This window comes from Trichosurus vulpecula, chromosome 1, assembly GCF_011100635.1.
Source record: "Trichosurus vulpecula isolate mTriVul1 chromosome 1, mTriVul1.pri, whole genome shotgun sequence".
NCBI lineage: Eukaryota > Metazoa > Chordata > Mammalia > Diprotodontia > Phalangeridae > Trichosurus > Trichosurus vulpecula.
In genome coordinates this window covers 476,271,361-476,291,900 of record NC_050573.1, presented here as the reverse complement: position 1 = coordinate 476,291,900, position 20,540 = coordinate 476,271,361, and the positions used below count along the sequence as shown (strand labels likewise).

General features: G+C 37.5%; 1 protein-coding gene across 1 annotated transcript in view; it reads right to left on the bottom strand.

Moving 5' to 3' along the window:
• Positions 1-619: 619 nt before the first annotated feature.
• Positions 620-20,540, bottom strand: part of WDR36 (WD repeat domain 36) — a 69,524-nt gene continuing 49,603 nt past the window's right edge. The window contains exons 16-23 of the mRNA XM_036741733.1: positions 18,252-18,331; positions 13,228-13,335; positions 11,594-11,691; positions 10,625-10,770; positions 5,111-5,230; positions 4,851-4,932; positions 2,265-2,452; positions 620-1,027 (exon numbers count right to left, since the gene is read on the bottom strand). Of these exons, the coding sequence (XP_036597628.1) occupies positions 878-1,027; positions 2,265-2,452; positions 4,851-4,932; positions 5,111-5,230; positions 10,625-10,770; positions 11,594-11,691; positions 13,228-13,335; positions 18,252-18,331 (972 nt within the window). The 3' untranslated portion in view covers positions 620-877. The remainder of the gene's footprint in view (positions 1,028-2,264; positions 2,453-4,850; positions 4,933-5,110; positions 5,231-10,624; positions 10,771-11,593; positions 11,692-13,227; positions 13,336-18,251; positions 18,332-20,540) is intronic.

The window sequence follows — 20,540 nt, the reverse complement described above, 5'->3', positions numbered from 1 at the left end:
TACTAGAGAAGAAACATCTTCTACCTGCCTGAAGATACTATTTTGTATAATGTTAACTACACGGGATGGCTTTCCATTTGACCACACTCACAACATGCCTAGAAAGAGCCTGCATAGATATTGATCCCATAATACCTTTTATCTCTATTGGCTACCTTCTAGAGACATCACTGAATGATCCAAATGGGGCAGGGGCTTTACAGAATACCAGGCTTGGGTGGGGCTGAAGGGTTCCTACTGCTCTGGTGCTTAATTCCCTGTACAGTTTTATTAGCACCACCATGGGCTGGCCCTCTATTGTTTTCTTATCAACCTCATGTTTTAGGAGCCATGCCCAAAGTTCCCTTCTGAGGATGGTGCCAACCCTTTTGCCCACCTAGAGGGTCAACAGTAGGCTATATGATTTCTCTCCCTCTTCCTAGAGTGTCTATTTGCACTATTTGTCCAAGTCACAACTCTCCAGATCTCCTGTTCATCAGAAAACAAGAATGCATGGCATATAAGAGACACTAAATAGACGAGAATGATTTCAAAAATCAGGCTATCATAAGTGTATCACGTAATGCCAGGAAAATAAAGAATGAAAGGTACCAAAAATGAACTGAGGAATTTCTAAAGATATAAAACAAATACATGTTTTAATTCAAAGGAATTATCTGTATCTGAGCTGAAAGATCAGTGACTGTAAAATCCAGTCAACATTATAAGCACTTTTCCCCTTTACTATACAATGAAATAGTAAAGGGTTAACTGGGTAAAACAACTCAGCTAAGTCCTTGTGTAAAATAATTACCAATCTCCTTCTCATGCCATGCCTCCCTTCCAAAATTGCAGGTTTCGGGGTTTTTACATTTAGCAGGAATAAGAAAGAAGTCCTTCATAACAAAGCACTTTTTATGAAATTTAAAACACAGAGACTTTGATTGAAGAGAGACTGCAGATGGATCCAGGTCTCTTCCAACTGTGAGGACAATGTGGTCATTTCTTCTAGTAGTACTGGCTCTGAAGGAAGAATTTTAAGATGCAACTGGAAAAAAATGTCCATAAGTTAAAATTAATTTGTGTAGGTTTTAGAAAATGACACCTTCACCTACTCTATTTGTGATTTTTACAGAGGCCCCAATGTTTTAACATTTTTTTTTTAGTTTATAGTGGTTGCACATTTTTCCTCCAGCCAGCACAGACTTTCCTCTCTTCTTTATTAACATTATTTTTTATTCTTTAGACCTCTTATAACTGGCCCAAGGTAGGCACTGTGAGAATTCCAAAGGCTCAGACACAAGGAACCTGGTTTAGAGACCAAACTCAAATTCCTACTCCATCACAAAACACCTCAGACAACAATAAATGATTAAGCACCAACCACATGCCATGTGCTGTACTAGCTGCTGGAGGATTACAAGACAAAAATGACACAGTCCCTACAATTAAGGAGTATATATTCCTAGTAGGGGAGACAGTATGTACATACTTTAGTTTATACAAATTTTTTTAAAAGGTAATGGGTGTAAGGTTTCTAATGATGGATAAGAATTGTTTTGTTTTATTCTTTTTCCTTTCCTAAACTTTTAAGTGACATATCTAGTGTTTAGGGAATAGTTATATGTTAAAGAAAATGGTTAAATGGAATAATCTAATATTGAATGTTATTTATTAACTAATAGAGCTCTCAAAAGTCTTGGTGCAATTTTAAACTTTCTTAGCTTAAAACTACACTAATGAGAGTTAGCATTTACATAGTGCTTTAAAGTTTGCAAAGCCCTTTACACATCTTATCTGTGTATGTATACATACATAGACACACACACAGAAAGAGAGAGTTGTACACATCTCTCTTCGATAACTAAAACTAGTAGAAATTAATATTCTCAGGAAAACTGCTGGTTACTATAGCGAAGTAGCTTATGCTGAAAATCACATTTTTTCCTTGCCTTTATTCTACCATTAAAAGAAACCTTATGAATGTTGATCGTTGTAGAAATATAATAATTTCAAAAGCAGCTTGTCAGTTCAACAACTTTGTAGCTACCTGGAACTCAATTTCACAAAAAGCTACATAGAACAAAGGGGTTAGGTTTGCTGTAAGATGCTGTCATATTTACTCATGCAAGAAAAACTAGTAAAATCATCAATGCTCTGGGAAGATGAAGGAGGAAGTCTAGACTGCTATACATTATTCAGAAGAGGGATCTTTTTTTTTGAGTATTCATAAATGACATATGTGGTTGTGAAAAAAGCTGCCTTCTCATAAGTGCTATAGTTACCTTTAAAAATAAAGCTAGATATGCCTGGGCCAGTTCAAAATCACGCTTCGTGGTTAACATTGTCCCAATCATTTTCAAGAAACTCTGCATGAGTTCTACAGAGCCACCACATTCTGGAGATAAGCTGCGTAGTTCTATTTCAATCGCTGATGGGCCCATTTCCTTAAGAAGATTAAGTGGAGATTCATCTGTGTTTTTAAGAAAAACAAAATCTGTTACCATTTGCAGTTATCTGTAATAGGAAAGAATCATATCATTAGAACCTGAGTGATCTGTTATTTATTAAAAGGATTTTTTATACAATCCAATCATTTGCTATTTATTTTTGCAAATAAGAGAAATAACTTCCAAACAACAAAAAACTAGATTCTGAGGATAGTGTTGTAAATATAAGTTGTTAAAAGTCTCTGGTTATCTGGAAATAGGAAGAAAAAGCACGGTCCCACCAAACTTCCTTTACAAAGACCTAGGAAATGCACCAGAATTAATTCTGATTAGAGAATTATCAAGGAGAAGGTGATCAACAGTGTCAAAGGCTGCAGAGAGATCAAAGACAATGAGGATTAAGAAACTGGATTTGGCAACTAAAGGTCAGAGGCTACATTATTACATAGGATTAAGAAGAGAGTGAGAGGAGTAAAAGTGGAGGCATCTATTGCGATGGCCTTTTCAAGGAGATTAGCTGCAAGGGTATAAGAGATGTGAGATGGTAGCGGGAATGGAAGGATCAAGTAAGGGATGAGGGAGATACAAGCATGTTTGTAGGCAGTCGAAAATGAGCCAGAAGACAGTGAGAGACTGAAAGTGAAAGACTGGGGATGGCAGAGGGGACAATCTGTTAAGGAGACAGGGATCACTTAAACAAGTAGAGGGATCAGCCTTGGTAAAGAGCAGGGCCACCTCATCTTATGAGACAAGAGTAAGGAGAAAATAGTGGCAGAAGCCCTCTAAGTGAAAGGAGACAAGGAGGAGGAGAGAAAGAGGAGCTCATGTGGTGGGAGAGAGAGCCATCTGAGATTCCAGGAGGGATGAAAAGACTTGGAAGAGCCAATGTGGAGACTGGGATAGTGAGTTGATAAGACAGGTACAGCAGGATTGCCTAGCAGCAAAGAAGGCCAACAGATTATGGTGAGACAAGGGAATTTTGGAGTTCTTGAACATGGAGGTGATACATCTATACACGATGGCAAGATCAAAGACCATTTCTGTGTGTGGTTGAGGTGGAGTGGAGAAGCAGTCAAGGGAAAGTGAATGGGTTGAGGGACTGAGAGGTTAGAATGAGGGTGAAAAGGAAAAAAATTGATTTGTTAATTAAAAATAGAGAGATAGGGAGGTGCTACGGATGTGGAATGTTGTGTTCAAATGAGGTCAGTGTATTAATAGTTTAACTCAATGGTTTACATTGTTATAAGAGACCTCTCACAGAGTAGGGTGGGGGTGGGGGGAATAAATTTGTAAATGTTTATAATATAAAAACAAAACACAGCAGCAAAATTAACCAAACGAAAATATTTATAACAGCTCTTTTCATGGTAGTAAAAGTTGGAAATTAAGAGGATTTCTTCCTTTTGGGGAACAGCTAAACAGACTGTAATAAAAGTGTAATGAACTAATACTGTGTCATTAAAAATGATGAAATAGATAAGTTCAGAAGAAACTGTAAAGTTTTTCATGAACTTATGCAGACCCAAGTAAGCAAAACTAGTAGAACAATTTGTAATATAACATCATAGAGAAAAACAATTTTGAAAGATTTCAGAGCTTTGATCAACAAAAAACCATCAATCCAAAAGACTGACAATTCAAAAGATTACTCACTCATATCCTAAGAGGGAAGAGATGAAGTTAAAATTCAGAGAGAGACAATACTTTTGGCAATGTCTAATGTAATTGATAGTTTTGCCAGGCTACGTAGCTAGCTATGTATGGAGGGATTTTTTTTTTCCAGTTTGGCTTAATGGGGGCAAAAAGGGTAGGAGGGACTAATTAACATAAAAAATGCTGTCAACTGAAATTACAAAAAAAAAATTTAAGGGGAAAATAAAAGAAAAAATGATGACTAGATAAAATTCCCATTGTGAAATGATATTGTTGAAAGTTGACTTCTGAAAAAAACCTGTTCAAGTAAACCAGAGTAGATGGAAGCTATCAAATTGCTTATTACAAAAAGCCATATTTAATTGATGTTTGACAATATCATTTAACGGATAAAAATATCACAGGTCCAGTTTGAATTCTCTCCCCGCAAAACAAAATACCAACGTTGGTACAAAAATGATACGAATTTGTACACCTAACACTGATACAAAAAGTCAGAGAAATGAATTAAAATTAAACTGAATATATTATCGAAAACTAAGCTTAAATCTTTCCTCAGACACTTGTTGGCTGTGTGACTCTGGACAAGTCACTTAACCCCAACCCCCATCCCTAGTTGCCTCAGTTCCTCATGGAGAAGGAAATGGCAAGTCCTCAGGATCACAATGAGTTGGACAGAACAACACCAACTGTAAAATCTATATCTATACTGTATACAGTATATTCCAGAGTTTAGAATAGACATAAAATTTTAGATTTTTTACTTACATTTATTATTGTTCAGTCCTTCTTCGAGTTTCAGACAGAAGTCAGATTTTTGAGCCAAAATTCCAAGATTTATCACTTTAGACTTGAATAAAAACAACACCAAAATTACACATTTAAAAAATAAAGTATGACGGTCCACGCCTGGCACATAGTAGGGAAGAAGGTGAAATTTACTGCCTTCTTCAACCCCAACTAATATTAAAGGGGAGGAGGGGGACAAAGAAGGATGCATGCTTAGAACTTTCAATCTGTAATCTCACCTGTTGGGCATCTGTATCTTGTTCAGAGGAAAGGTATTTTGGTACAAGGCCAGGAACTGTAGGTATAAAAAATGGTGCTGACTTAGGCACTTTGGGAGGTTCCTTTGGCTTATTCTTTTTCTGATAAGAAGAAAATAAAAAGATGAAAAGATTTGTAAAACAAAAACTTCTGTAATTCACTTAAATATCTTTACACTCCTTTAACAATACTGAAGAAATAGAAAGCAATAAATCCCATTTTTAAATGAAATATACCTCAATATGTCAAGGATCTGTGATCTCACTGGGGTATGTATACTCTTCCACTAGCCCGATCACAGACTGTCACAAAAAGCTCTCTGAGGTAACTGAACTTGTCCATAGTCATAAAGCTAGTTAAGTGGCTCTCCAATCTTTTTTTTTTTGATCCTCATTTAACGAATTCAAACCAGCTATTTCACCATACCTAATGCCGGACCATTCCCTTTCCATCTATTGAAACTTCTGTTCTAAACTCTCTTCTGACAGCCTAGTTCTTTGAAAGAAGGGAGAAAATATGTGTAAGATTTAAAAGCTGCACCCTGGAAGAAAGAGCAAAGAACTACAAATCAGGATGGGTTCTAGTTTGGGCTTTACTTTGTGTGTGACTTTGTTCAAGTAACTTCACCTCAGTTTCCTTAACTATAAAATTAAGGAGTTGGAGTACTCAAGAACATGACAAAATCACTCTCCTTGGGTTCAGCAGATGCAGGACACAATCAAGAAATTTGATTAAAGACAGTAATCTGAGATCCAAAGGAAGCATTTGTTGTGCACGACTATCTCATTAGAAGAATTAATTTTGAACAAATTCTGTTATGAATCATTTGATGAGATGTGGAATTATTTTTTTAAAATTACAAAGTAGACCCTTAGAGGCCTTATAATAGGAGACATCAGAGGCCATACAGGATGTCTGAAATCTTAACATGATTATTAATACATTTTTAAAATGTTTAGAAAAGACTTTTGAAATTTAGAAACATCAATCAATACAAGAGAAAGTAATGGTTAACTGACATTAAGCAACTGAAAAAAAAGTTTAAGCTATTCATGCTTAGTATTGGGAGAGGGAGGGAACTACTTGTTTCAATATGTTTATGCAAACTACAGTCAATTAGCGAGTATTTATTAAATGGCTATGCGAATGACACCGTACTAGGGATATGAAGACAAAAACAAAGCAGTCCTTGATCTTAAAGAACTTAAATTACACAAGGGGAGATGATATATGCACATATATGATACACAAAGTAATGCAAGCAAGGAAAGCACCAGAAGTTGGGAATCAGGAAAAGCTTCAGGTAGAAACTGGCATTTCTTGAGTCTTGAAGGAAGTGAGGAACACTTTGAGGCAGAGGTGATGAGGGAGCATGGTATATTTGAGGGATGTAGGATGGCCAGTAAAAACACAGGCAAAAAGGAAAGAGAGGGTTGTGAACGAGCAACAGTGAAGCCAATCTGGCTGCAGGACTGCAATCTGATGTGTGTAGAGGTGAGGGGTATATAATAAAGCCGGAAAAACAGGTCGGGGTCACCCCGACATTCCGGTAGATCTGTGAGGGATGGACTGGAGAGAGGAGACACATAAAGCAATGAGGTGGGTTAGGAAGTTACACTTCTAATCCGGCAAGAAATGAAGCACGTCTGAACCAGGATGGTGGCTATATAAACAGGAAAAAAAAAAAGGATAAATGGGACAGCAATAGAGTGACTACATGGGATAAGTAAAAATAAGCACAAGAGGACTCTCAGGTGGTGAACATAAATGACTGGAAGGATGGTGGCATACATGACAGAAATAGGGAAGTCTGAAAGGACAGGTTTTGGAGGGGAAAGATAATGAGCTCTGTTTTGGCTAAGTTGAGTTTGAGATTCTATGGGAAATTGAGTTTGAAATGGCCAATAGGAAGTTGGTGATATGGTACTGGAACTCAGGAAGTAGATGCGGTTAGCTGTATGCATCTATGAATTTTCTGCATTGAGAAGATAACTAAACCCAGGGGAGCCGAGGTTACCATGTGAGAGGGCGTGGGCAAAAAAAAAAATCGAGAACAGAGCTCTAGACAGGACATTTAGAGGCTCTAGCTGAGAACCTTGCCTCCTACTTTATCAGGAAAATTGAGGCTATTTGAAGAAAGGCTATTTCCTCCCCCTGAAACCATGACTGACTGAAAATAAGAGGGTTCTTCTTGTTGAAGTCAACTCCTCTAGAGGTGCAAGTGTGTTTCTAGGGATAGGATGCAAGCCCATCTCCTCCTTTCTTCTCCAACAGAAAAACTCAATCATTCCTCTCCCCAACTTTAACTTCTCACTGTGTTAGTCCTTTCTCTTCTGACTTCAGACATGCCCAATTCTCCCTACCCTTGAAAAACTTATACTAGACCCTAACATTCCCTCAAACTATTATCCTGTATCTCTCTTCCCTTTCAGAGCCAAAATCTTAGAAAAAATTGTCTACAGTCAGTCTTCTAATTCTGCTCTTTTCACTCATTTCTCAACCTTTGCACCATCATCACTCAACTAAAACTGTTCTCTTCAAAGCTACCAATGATTTTTTAATTGCCAAGGCTGATGGTCCTTTTTCAATCCTTATTCTTAACCTATCTGCTAAATCTAACTGTCCATCTGTCTCAAAGATGAAGTCTAGGTTTCCAAGACACTACTCTCTCCTGGTGGTCCTTCTGCCCTGTCCAACTGCTTCTTCTCAGTCTCCTTTGTTGGTTCATCATCCAGATCAGATGCCTTTACTATGGACATTTCTAAGGCTCTGTCACAGACCCTCTTCTCTACAATGACCTCATTGGCTTTTACAGATTCAAGTATCATCTTCTAAGCCAATGGCTCACAAATATACATTATTGATCAAGCCTCATTCTTTCCCTGAGCTTCAGTCCTGCATCACCTATTGTTTATTGGACCTTTTAAACTGGATGTCCAAGATATTAAACTCAGTGTGTCCAATACAGAACTCACTACCTTTCCCCTTTAAGGCCACCAAGCTTCCATATTTCCAAGAAAGGCACCACCCATCCCTCCAGCATCCACTTTTGTAAACTCAACATTATTATAACTCCAATTCCTCACTTCCCCTTACCCTGCATGTATAATAAGCTGTCAAATCCTGTCATTTCTACATTCACAATATCTCTAGAATCTGACTCCTTCTCTACTGAGTTACCCCCCTACCTCAGGCACTATTCACATCATGCCTGGACCATTATAATGGCTTGATAATTAATCTCCCTGCTTTAAAACTTCTCCATTCCTGTCTATCCCACATACTGCTGCCAAAGTGATTTCCTTTAAGCAAAGATGTCACTATGTCTCTTCCCCCCTCAATCAATTACAGTGGTTCCCTATTGACTCTGTGATCAAATATAAGCCTTTCTGTTTAGCTTTCAAAGCCCTTCACAAACTGTCTCCAAATTTATCTTTCCATCTTTACTGTATATTACTTCCCCTCTTGTACTTTGTGATCCAGCCAATAAGTCTTTTCTCTGTTCACAGACAACACTCTACCTCCCTTCTTCAGGCCTTTGAACTGGCTATTTCCCATGTGTGGATTATATTTCCTTTTCACCTCCTACTCACAGAATCCCAATCTTCTTTTAGGGCATAGCTCAAGCACATTATTCTCATTATACAAGAAGCTTTTGTGCTAGTGCCCTCTCATCTAAACCACTTTGTTGTTTATGACTTTGAATTTATCTGTAACCATTCTCCTAGTATTTTGTGTGTGTGTGTGTGTGTGTGTGTGTGTGTATTTCCTTGACGTCTCTCTTGTTAAAATCTAAGTTCCTTGTGATTGTCTCATTCATTATATTTGTACCCCCTAGCAAATAATAAAATGCCTGGCACACAGTTGGTGCTTAATAAATACCTGTCTGATTAACATGGATGATGAACCAGAAAAGCATCCTGAGGAACAGTCACACAGGTAGCGAAGAGAACCAAGACAGAACAGTGTTTTGAAAACTGAGAGAATAGAGAGTATTTAAGAGAAGATGGTGTCAGTAATGTCAAATGCTTCAGAGAGGTCAGGAAAGATAAGCACAGAGAGAAGACCACCAGAGTTGTCAATGAAGAGATCAGTAGTAACTCTGGAAAGAACAATTTTAGTTGACTGATGAAGTGAGAAATCACAAATGGATGGCAAGTGAGCAAAGATGAGAGAAAGTGGAAGCAGGAGGTAGTGGGGAAAGGAACAAGCACTGATTAAGTATCTGTCAGGCGCTGTACTAAACACTTTACAAATATTATCTGACTTGATCCTCAAAACAACCCTGGGAAATAAGAGCTCTCATTACCCCCATTTTACAATTTCAGGAAACTGAGGCAAAGACTGAGTTACTTGCCCAGGGCCACACAGCTAGTAAGCGTCTGAGGTTGGGTTTAAATTCAGGTCTTCTTGATTCTAGACCCAGCACTCTATCTACTAAGCCACCTAGGTGCTTCAAGTTAGACAACTTTTTCCTAGGAATTTTAAGAAAGGGAGGAGAGATTAGAAACAGAGAGCGATTGAGGGAGTAATCTATTAAAGAAGATGTAGAGTGAACTAATTACCCACCATTTCCTCAGCACTTGAACTCTATTTGTTATTTTACTTTACATTTTGTGACTATTTTAAAAATAACTATTTCATAAATGTAACCGTTCTTAACCTATTTTCTCATTAGGTAGGAAAATAGGTCAAGAGATAACCCGTAAGATTTCTCCCATTTCTAAGGTGCTCTGAATATACTGCTACCAATCATATACTCCTGGTATAAGGAGTTGAAAGCTAAATAAAAATAATTCAGCCTCTGGGTAAATTACTTATTCACAAAGAAGTTTTATGAATACTACAGGTAAAAACGGTGTTTGTGTTGTGAACACGACATGAACATGAACTACTGTCTTTCTCCACTGAACCTTTTCATGCGTATAGAGGACGTTAAGAAACAGTGATGTGTTAGAGCAATGCTTTGAGAAGAGACCAAAGTAAATGTTTGTTGACAATAAAAAAAGGTTGAGAAAAGAAGGGAAACTTATGTTTGAAGGCAGATCTGTGAAATTTCTTTTGTCCACACCTCTCAGTTGTGCAAGTACCACAGAGAGCTACTTTTTGTTACAGAACACAACCTTCCAAAATAAAGTTATCCTCTTTATTGGATTCATTTGAACAAAAGCAACAAAAAAATTATTATGACCCAATACCTGACAGCTCTGGTTTTAGAATTAAATCAATTAGAGAATCTCAAGTTAGGATTAGAAACATCAATGATCAAAGTTTCAGCCTAGTCAGTCCTGTTATAATGTGATTTTTACCTCTTCACATCCTCTTACTCCCACCTTTACCCTTTACTTTGTATAGCCACTGCCCAATAAGCCCTGGACCACAAGGTAAGGTAAGCTCCTCAAAATAAAAGTTGTGTTTTCTAATTACTAATGGGTAAGACTGCCCTTTCTGTAAAGTTCATTTAGGACCCAGATTTGAGATAATATTGTTATTACCTTAATGACTGCAAGATTGAGAAGGTTTTTCCACCTTGATTCAGGTAGCAGTGACAGAGTCAATAGCTGTTCATTGAGCTGTTCTGGTGAGTCATACTCTATCATTTCATCATTTGGTCCTTCGATTTCTTCTGAGACTTCCACTTCTTTAAAGAAAGAATTTGCAATAAAACAGATGTAGGCAGACACACAATACAATTATTCATAAATATATGGTCAACTTAAATCCTTTTGAAACTATGTTTAAAAATGTTAAGTTGGAGATCATTCAAATATAACATCACGCTTCGTGATATACGTATACCTTTTGGGTAAGTGGTTTAAATATATGCCTAGATATCAAGTATCTTTCTATTGTTGAAGCCCTTGAATGCCTTATATGTCCTATTTTTCCCATCCCCTTCTACCATACCCAGATATATTTTAACACTTTCCCCTTTCTATATGCCAAGTTACCATCTTCTCACCTTCTCAAATCTTTACTCTAATTTCTCTACTTATCTCTCTTGTTAACCTCCTTAAGCTGTTTTTCAATTAAGTCTATTTCCAAAGAGAAAAAAGACAAAAAGAAAATTTTAAACTTCTTCCTTTATCTACTTGTTTATATTTCAGTAACTGATGGCATTACCCTTCTCTCAAACCTAATTAACAAAGAAACTCTACCATATTCTTGGCTTTCAGGGCACCAAATTTAACTGTAAATATTCAAATAAAACAGGTTTTTGTTTTTTTATAGCCATTGGTTTCTCAATATAATGATACTGCATGAGAAGGCACACTCAAATCTCCCAACTAAATTTGTAAAAAAGAAAATTGCTTCCACAAGTTAATACTTTCTTAACATGAAGGTCAAATATGGTCAGTTATCTCACACAGTAAATTTTATGTTTAACAAGAGTTACCTTATTTTAACTACCTGCTCCCTTTCCCCCCTCCAAAAAAAGCATGGCATATCTTGTGTATGATTACCTTGGCTGTGGCAGATACCAGGAAGCATGACAACAGAAGGAACATAATCTGCCGAAAGTGGCCGTATTGAAACAAGTGAATACATGGAAATGTTAGACCTAAGAATTCAAAACAGCACAAGTTAATATTTTAAAAGTTCATAGAAACACTATGCTGAGAGTAACTTCAAAATGGCACATCCCTATATTCTAATACTATAGCTACAGAAGAAAGATAAGGCTATTTAGATTGTTCATTTGAAAATATCATAATATACTGTATATCTTGCTTTAATTCAACACTTGGAAAAGTCAAAGTTTAAAAAAAAACCCCTCTAATAAAGTATTTGTTAATAGAACCCTATGCTTTGGGGAAGCATGTTATTTAAAGGGACTCTGTGACAATTTTTTTTTAAAGTGCAATCTTTCAGGTAAATCTTTTTTGGGAAGGGTAAATACTTTTCTCCACATAACTGGAATTGTTAAAGCTGGGCACAGCTATACAAAGTCTATTTAAAACACCAAATATTGGACCTTCTAAAGTTTAAAAACCTAAGTGGTTAAGCCTACTTTTAGCAATTCTTTGGCAAAGGAATGAAAATTCATTTCTCTCCCATAATTCAGAGTAATGGAGTTTTTTTTAAAAAGCACCACATCTATAAATGCAAAATGTAAGTCAAGATTTCAAAGGCTCATAGGAGAACTTATCTAGAGTTGGAAGAGACTTTAGAAGTAATTTATTCCAATACCTTCATCTCATAGATGAGAAAACTAAGGTCCAGAAGAAAGAGAATTTGCCCTATTGGAAGCAGAAGCAGAATTTGAACTTAACTCCTGTACTGTACTAGTAAATGATCTACCAATTTAAAATAAGAAAACAAAATTCTAGTGGAATTCACTGTAATAGTATCTGACCTGGTGCTTCAGAAACATCTTAGGCTTACTGTCAAATAGAAAAAAAGGGGCAGTATGGCAGAGCAGAACGAACACTGGAATCTGAAGTCTAGATGCCTGAGTTTTCATTCTTGCTTTCACTGTATAACCTGGCGCCTGACCTCTCTGGGTTCTTTCCTCTATAAAACCAAGTTTTCTGGACTAGGTTCCTTAGTAGGCTTACCTCTATTTCCAAGTTCAATGATTTTAGAAAACCTAGAAGTCAGTCATAGACATAAAATTAATTTTCCTTTTCTATTGAATACCAGGAGGCAGAGGGGTAAACATCATAATATTGACTGCATCATGCATGTGCCAAAGTTAGCACGCTCCAGTTCCAACTAAAATATGTAAATATTTTTTCTTGATTCTTCCAACTTAACAAGTAGATACCCTTATCTCTCCTGCCGGACTCCCTGGAAACCTTCATCAATGCCCAACATAAGGGGAGGATCACATTTAAGATACTAAAATAATACTGGCTGGAATAAAAATCCTTTAGGACAAATGTGCCTTAGGAAAAAAACTAAGGGAATGACTCTACAAAACTAATCTTACGAAATGCTTTAGTGGTATTTTACTAGCAATCCTGAAGTCATTTTCAATATGTTTTTCTTCATTAAAGTATGAAAAAATTAAGCACTTCCACTTGAGAAATGTCAAACTATTAAAACAATTTCAGCAGCTACATTTTTTTGCTGGAAAAAAATATGAAGTACTTACCACAGATAAATTCCAAGATTATCCACATGGGAAGTGGCCAGAAAGTCTCCAGTGGGGGACATAGTAAGACTGAGAGGTGCTGAGTCCACCAAGAAACAGTCTATGAGGCTAGTAGGAGAAAAAAAATTTTTTAAGGGGAAGACAAAGCAGAACTTTTACGATTTTCAAGCATCTAGAGGCTCCCTAAGCTTTTTATTCCATTTATACTACATTTCACCATAACGGATATAATTTCTTTTTAGGTTTCGCTTAATAGAGGGACAGAGGATAGAAGAGACCTCACAAATCACTCTGGGCCACTTGGTGACACTGGTCATCATTAACACAACCATCTTAACTTACATGAAAATATTTAGTTCTCATCTCTAGGAGGTCAAGTTACTAACAAGACAAGCTATGTGAATATAAGGATACAATTTTCTATTGCAAGAGACTGAAGGTCAGACATTGGAGAGCTCCTCCCTAATCCTCTACCATTTAGGGAGGGTAACCAGAGAATTCACCTCATCATTTTCCACCTAGCTGGAACACCCATCCCCATTCTTGGATTTCATAATCTCTAGAAACTCATCATTCTACAAAGATGAAATCAACTCTGAAAATGATACCTTCTTAGCACTCTCTGCCCCTGGGGTCCCTCCTTCCCTCTAGCTGAAAAGAAGGCTCTTAGGAGGCAGAATTTGAAGTCAGGTTTTCCTGACTCCAAGAACAGCACATTTTCTTCTTATACTACCTAGCTGCCTCTATAACTATTGTACAGCTTATTTTCTTAGTTATGAGAAGCAACAAAAGGTTATGCAAGTAGTCCAGAGTAACACAGCCAATATGAGGATTTGAACCCAAGTCTTCTTGCAAAATAGCCTACGTATACAATAATGCCCTCTATCTTGCACATAAAAGGCAGATTAGGCACAATCAGTCCATAAACAGATTATATGGCAAACTTATTAACTTTAATATCAATATTTGTTTTCTACAACAAATCAAATGGAATTTTGAAAGTCATTTGAAGGAAGGTTTTTCTGGTTCTGTGGAGGTACCTACTCAAAGAAAGGTGTGAGAGCTAAAAAACTGTCAGATTTGAGTGCTGTGATCCCATCCTTATCATGTTAAAACTGGGCCAAAAAAAAAAAAAGCTAAATCACAAATTTGTAGGTTTTAAATATTCAAACTGTCCCAAATAAAAGTTCACTATTTTGTGTATTAAAGATTCGGCAGATATGTTAGGATTTCTCATTAACTAATTTAAATACCCAACATTACAGCAACTGCAACGAGGCAGAAAATCAATTTTAATCACTTCTATTTCACAGCACAGTGTCAAGGCAACAGGAGATGACCAATTTAGTAAGGTGTTACTGAGAACACTATTGTTACTGTTGCTTGGTTGTTTCAGTCATTTCTGACTCTTTGTGACCCCATGTGGGTTTTCTTAGCAAAGCTACTGGAGAAGTTTCTCATTTCTTTCTCCAGCTCATTTTACAGATGAGGAAAGCGAAGCAAACAAGGTTAAGTGACTTGCCCAGGGTCACACAACCAGTGAGTGTATTGAAGCCAGAAGAAGAGTCTTCCTGACTCCAGGCCCAGTGCTCTTAACAAGGGCTTTTTTGAAACCTGGACAATAAGTAGTTTCCAGTTGTCAACAAAATTCCATAATTAATTAGGGTTTAACTTCATTAATAATTGCTTTTTTTTCTGTAATATCTTTCAAATTCAGCATGTGTGATAGAAAGTATATCTTATCGTGATATTATCAAATGAACTGCATCATTTCTGTGTTTAACAAAATCACAAGAAAACTGGGGTTTTCCTTTCTAAAGGTCAGACTGCTTCTGGGTACAGGTTAAAAATCCCATCCTTTGGCCAAGATGGCGGCTGGAAAGCAGGGACTTGCTTAAGCTCCCCTCCTGGGTCCCTCCAAACACCTACAAAAAATGGCTTTGAACAAATTCTAGAGCTGCAGAACAAACAAAATAGCAAAGGGAAGCAGGGCTCAAGCCCAGGACAGCCTGGATGGTCACTGGGAAGTGTTTATCGCACAGAGCTGGGAGCAGAGCAGAGCACAGCCCAGCATGGGCTGCGCCAGGAACAACCAGACCAGGAGCTGGGCAGAACAGGCGTAGTGCCCTGAATCAATGAGCTGTGGCAGTTACCAGACTTCTTAACCCACAAACACCAAAGACAACAGAGAAGGTTAGTGGGAAAAGCTGCTGAGACAAAGTGAAAGGAGTTCGTGGTTTGGCCACTGCCCCGGGGGTGGCGGAGGTGATGCAGCTCTGAGGCTGCTTTCAGAGCTACAGCTGCAGTTGCCTCCAGCCCCAGGCCCACCTGGGTGGGAGGAATTAAGCAGCAGATTAGAGTGGGAGTACAAAGCTTGCTTTGCCCTACCTGGATCTGGGCCCCAATCCTGGTTGGCGGTTCTTGGGGGAGAAAGTTTGGCATACCTGGCTGTGTAGAAGTAGCTCTGAAAATAGCAGCACAGCCCCTCAAGCTTGGGACAAAGTACTCTCTACTCTACTCCACAAAAAACTTAAGGGTCAAGTAGTTGGCTGGGAACATGAACAGGCAACGAAAATGCTCTCAGATTCACACTCTGGAATCTTTCTTTGGTGACAAAGAAGACCAAAACATACAGCCAGAAGAAGTCAACAAAGTCAAAGAGCCTACATCAAAAGCCTCCAAGAAAAATATGAATTGGTCTCAGGCCATGGAAGAGCTCAAAAAGGATTTGGAAAAGCAAGTTAGAGAAGTAGAGGAAAAACTGGGAAGAAAAATGAGAGTGGTGCGAGAAAACCACAAAAAACAACTCAATGACTGCCTAAAGGAGACTCCCTCCCATAAAAAATACTGAAGAAAATAACACCTTAAAAAATAGACTAACTCAAATGGCAAAAGAGCTCCAAAAAGCCAATGAGGAGAAGAATGCCTTAAAAGGCAGAATTAGCCACATGTAAAAGGAGGTCCGTCTAAAAGACCACTGAAGAAAATACTACCTTAAAAATTAGACTGGAGCAAGTGGAAGCTAGGGACTTTATGAGAAATCAAGGTATTATAAAACAGAACCAAAGGAATAAAAAAATGGGAGACAATGTGAAATATATCATTGGAAAAACCACTGAGCTGGAAAACAGATCCAGGAGAGATCATTTAAAAATTATTGGACTACCTGAAAGCCATGATAAAATAAGAGCCTAGATATCATCTTTCAAGAAATTATCAAGGAGAACTGCCCTGATATTCTAGAGCCAGAGGGTAAAATAGAAATGGGAAGAATCCACTGATCGCCTCCTGAAAAAGATCCCCAAAAGAAAACTCCTAGGAATACTGTTGTCAAATTCCAGAGTTCCCAGATCAAGGAGAAAATACTACAAGCAGCCAGAAAGAAACTATTTGAGTATTGTGGAAACACAATCAGCATAACACAAGATCTAGCAGCTTCTACATTAAGGGATCAAACAGCTTGGAATATGATATTCCAGAGGTCAATGGAGCTAGGATTAAAACCAAGAATCACCTACCCAGCAAAACTGAGTATCATGCTCCAAGGCAAAATATGGACTTTCAATAAAACGGAGGACTTTCAAGCTTTCTCAGTGAAAAGACCAGAGCTGAATAGAAAATTTGACTTTCAAACACAAGAATCAAGAGAAGGATGAAAAGGTAAACAAGAAAGAGAAATCATAAGGGACTTACTAAAGTGGAACTGTTTTGTTTACATTCCTACATAGAAAGATGATGTGTGTTATTCATGAGACCTCAGTATTAGGCATATATATAGACACAGGGCACAGGGTGAGTTGAATATGAAGGGATGATATCTAAAAAAATAAAATCAAATTAGGGGATGAGAGAGAAATATACTGACAGAAGGAGAAAGGGAGAGATAGGTAGAATGGGGTAAATTATCTCACATAAAAGTGGCAAGAAAAAGCAGTTCTGTTGGAAGAGAAGAGGAGGCAGGTGAGGAAGAATGAGTGAATCTTGCTCTCATTGGATTTGACTTGAGGAGAGCATAACATACACACTCAATTGGGTATCTTACCCCACAGGAAAGAAGGAGGAAGGGGATAAAAAAGGGGGACGATAGAAGGGAGGGCAGATGGGGCAGGAAGTAATCAAAAGCAAACACTTTTGTAAAGGGACAGAGTCAAGGGAGAAAATTGAATAAAGGGGGAATGGATAGGAAGGAGCAAAATATAGTTAGTCTTTCACAATATGAGTATTGTGGAAGGGTTTTACATAATGATACATGTGTGGCCTATGTTGAATTGCTTGCCTTCTTAGGGAAGGTGGGTAGGGAGGGAAGAGGGGAGAGAATTTGGAACTCAAAGTTTTAAAAACAGATGTTCAAAAGAAAAATTTATTTTTGCATGCAACTGGGAAATAAGATATACAGGCAATGGGGCCCAGAAATCTATCTTGCCCTACAAGAAGGTAAGGGAAGAGGGGATGGGGGGAGTGGGGTGACAGAAGGGAGGGCTGACTGGGGAATGGGGCAATCAGAATATATGCCATCTTGGAGTGGGGGGGAGGGTAGAAATGGGGAGAAAATCTGTAGTTCAAAATCTTGTGGAAATCAATGCTGAAAACTAAAAATATTAAATAAAAAAAAATTTTTTCAGCCCAAAAAAGAAGAAAAAATCCCATCCTTCAACCATCTTCCTAACAAGGAAGAAGGAGGCCAAGGCAGACAGGGTTCAACCTGAGGATATGGTAAATGATAAAAGCTATCATCTCCTATCTAACATTCCTACCTTTTCTTTTCCTTCTTTTCAGAGATTTAGTTACTATTGAAAACAATCCTTTATCTACTTTCCTACCCGATCCTCAGGTTTATACTCCAGTAGTAGAATTCTCATTAGGTAATGATTTGAAAGTCATAGACAATTCTTTGTTAACCTTTTTGAGATAGCTATTAAATATTTAATTCCAGGGTCAAAAGCAAAGACTCTTTCCAAAGTGGCTTAATACACAGACAAATAGGATTCATATAAAGCTAAGAATCCTTTTACAAATTTACTTACCACCCAGATGGAAGGTCCCAAATCCTAATTGAGCAATCCATTGAACAGCTTATTAACCAACGACCATCAGGACTGAAAGCCTTCAAACAAAATTAACAAAATGCTCATTTTAAAAGTGCTAAGGAGTCCAAAAGACAACAGAATTGATTAAAAATTCAATTAATCACTAAACATTTATTAAGTACCCACTATAGTACTACACACTGGAGACTACTATACTAGGCCCTGAGAAATACAAAGACAAAAATGAAAGTTTCCACCTTCAAGGAGTCTATATTCTAGAGAAGGCCCTCTGGAGTGGTGAATACAGCACTGGGCTTGGAAATAGGAAGACTCATCTTCCAGAGTTCAAATCTGGCCCCATACTTACTAGTTGTGTGACCCTGGGCAAGGCACTTAACCCTATTTGCCTAGTTCCTCATCTGTAAAAGGAGCTGGAGAAGGAAATGACAAACCATTCCAGTATCTTTGCCAACAAAGTTCCCCAAAATGGCATCACGAAGAGTGAGAAATGACTGAACAACATCAACAAGAAATTCTAAGAGGGAAAGTCTATGCACACAAATACAAACTAACATAAGGTAATGAGGTAGGAGGAGCACTGGCAGCTTGTGGGGTGGTGGTTGGGGAGGTGTCATTTGCATGGGACATCCTAGGCAAGGGGGAAGAATAAAGTTAAGAAATAATTTAAGTAAAATTTAGGCTGTCACAACTTATAAACAGTAAAATTTGATGAATTAGGAGAGTAAAGCAAGCTTTTATAGCAGTAAAGTGCTGGGCTAGGAATAAAGGGTTCTAGGCCCACACCCACCATTAATTGTCAAGAGAGGGATGAAACACATGATCTCTCTAAGATCTTTCCCAAGCCAAAGACTTCAATGATTTCTGTTGTTGTCTGTTTTTAAAATTAGGATGGAGTTTTGTATCAAATCAAGAGTGGAACTAGAGTACTAGTGTATCTCTCTAGCATTCTAAAAGTACTAGAGTACTTTTAACCACACCTAGAAAAAAAAAGCCGATATGCTAATAATAAACCACTCATCATAGCTGTTCTCTAAAACACTCTTATTAACTACTCATTATATAGCAATCTGTAAACATTAAACTACTTTGCCCACAATAACCATTATTGTGCTATAGATGCATACTGCAGATGAAAAAACTTCAGAGAGGTTAAGTGGTGTCTCCAAAGTCACACAGCTGTTTGGAGTCAGAACATGAATCAACGAATTTCAAGTCTAATGTGCTTTCCCACTAAATGATATTGCCTAAACATTTTGTTAGCCTAACTCCAATAGTGGAACAAATGTAAGCTCTTAGGACAGGTGCTGTATCACTCAGGCTCTTGAAATGAAAACCGTATTTCTTTGATACATCTTCTAATTTGGACTATCATTCATTCCCCTGAATTAATCCACTAAGTGAAGCTTTAGATGAGAAAAAATATAAATTTTCTGAAATAATAAAAAAGTTTCTAAACAACTAAGAACTAAGAATATTTCCAATCTTGCTTATTTACAGCATATATATATACATATATATACACATATATATGTATATATATATATGTGTATATATATATATAAATTTATAGCTTAAAAATCCTATTTTCCTTCCTTGCTCAGGAAGCATTATTTTATTCTGCAATGTGTTGGGACTAATTAGAAATCTGTGAGGAATAAAACTCATGAGTAGGTAAAGCTATAGCAAAAGAACAAAAATGATGAATTTTTATCTGTAATTCTTAATAATTCTAGTCTTGTCTGCAAGTGCTAGCATTGCCTAATTTCCTGTATGTTTCCAGGACACTAAATCTAGGTTTCGGGCACTACCACTTACCTAGTCATATACTATCTCCCTAGCCCTCAACTTCCTCATCTGTAACAAGAAGAAGTAAAGAAGGTTGGACTGAATGAACTGTGGTCCTTTCTTGCTCTAAGTCTATGATATATGACCTTGTAAGTAAGGAGAATTGTTATTCTTTCTTAGAATTTAGTTTTCCAGGCTCCATGGCTGTAACAATGTCCAGTTTCCCGGTGTTAGATAATATTTCCCAGGCTCATAACTTGTAAACATCTCTACCACAGTTGCTCAGTGAGATATGGAATTGACATAACATGATTTTTACTACACTTGAACTGAATGATGATATCGCTAAAGATAACCTGTGAGGCTATTGCTGGCAATATGCCTTCTTTGTCTGTTGCCCTATAAATCAAGTGGGCACTGCTCAGTGAGTGGGGAACCCATAGCAGAATATGACAGTGTATGCCTCAACTGGCCCCCAGT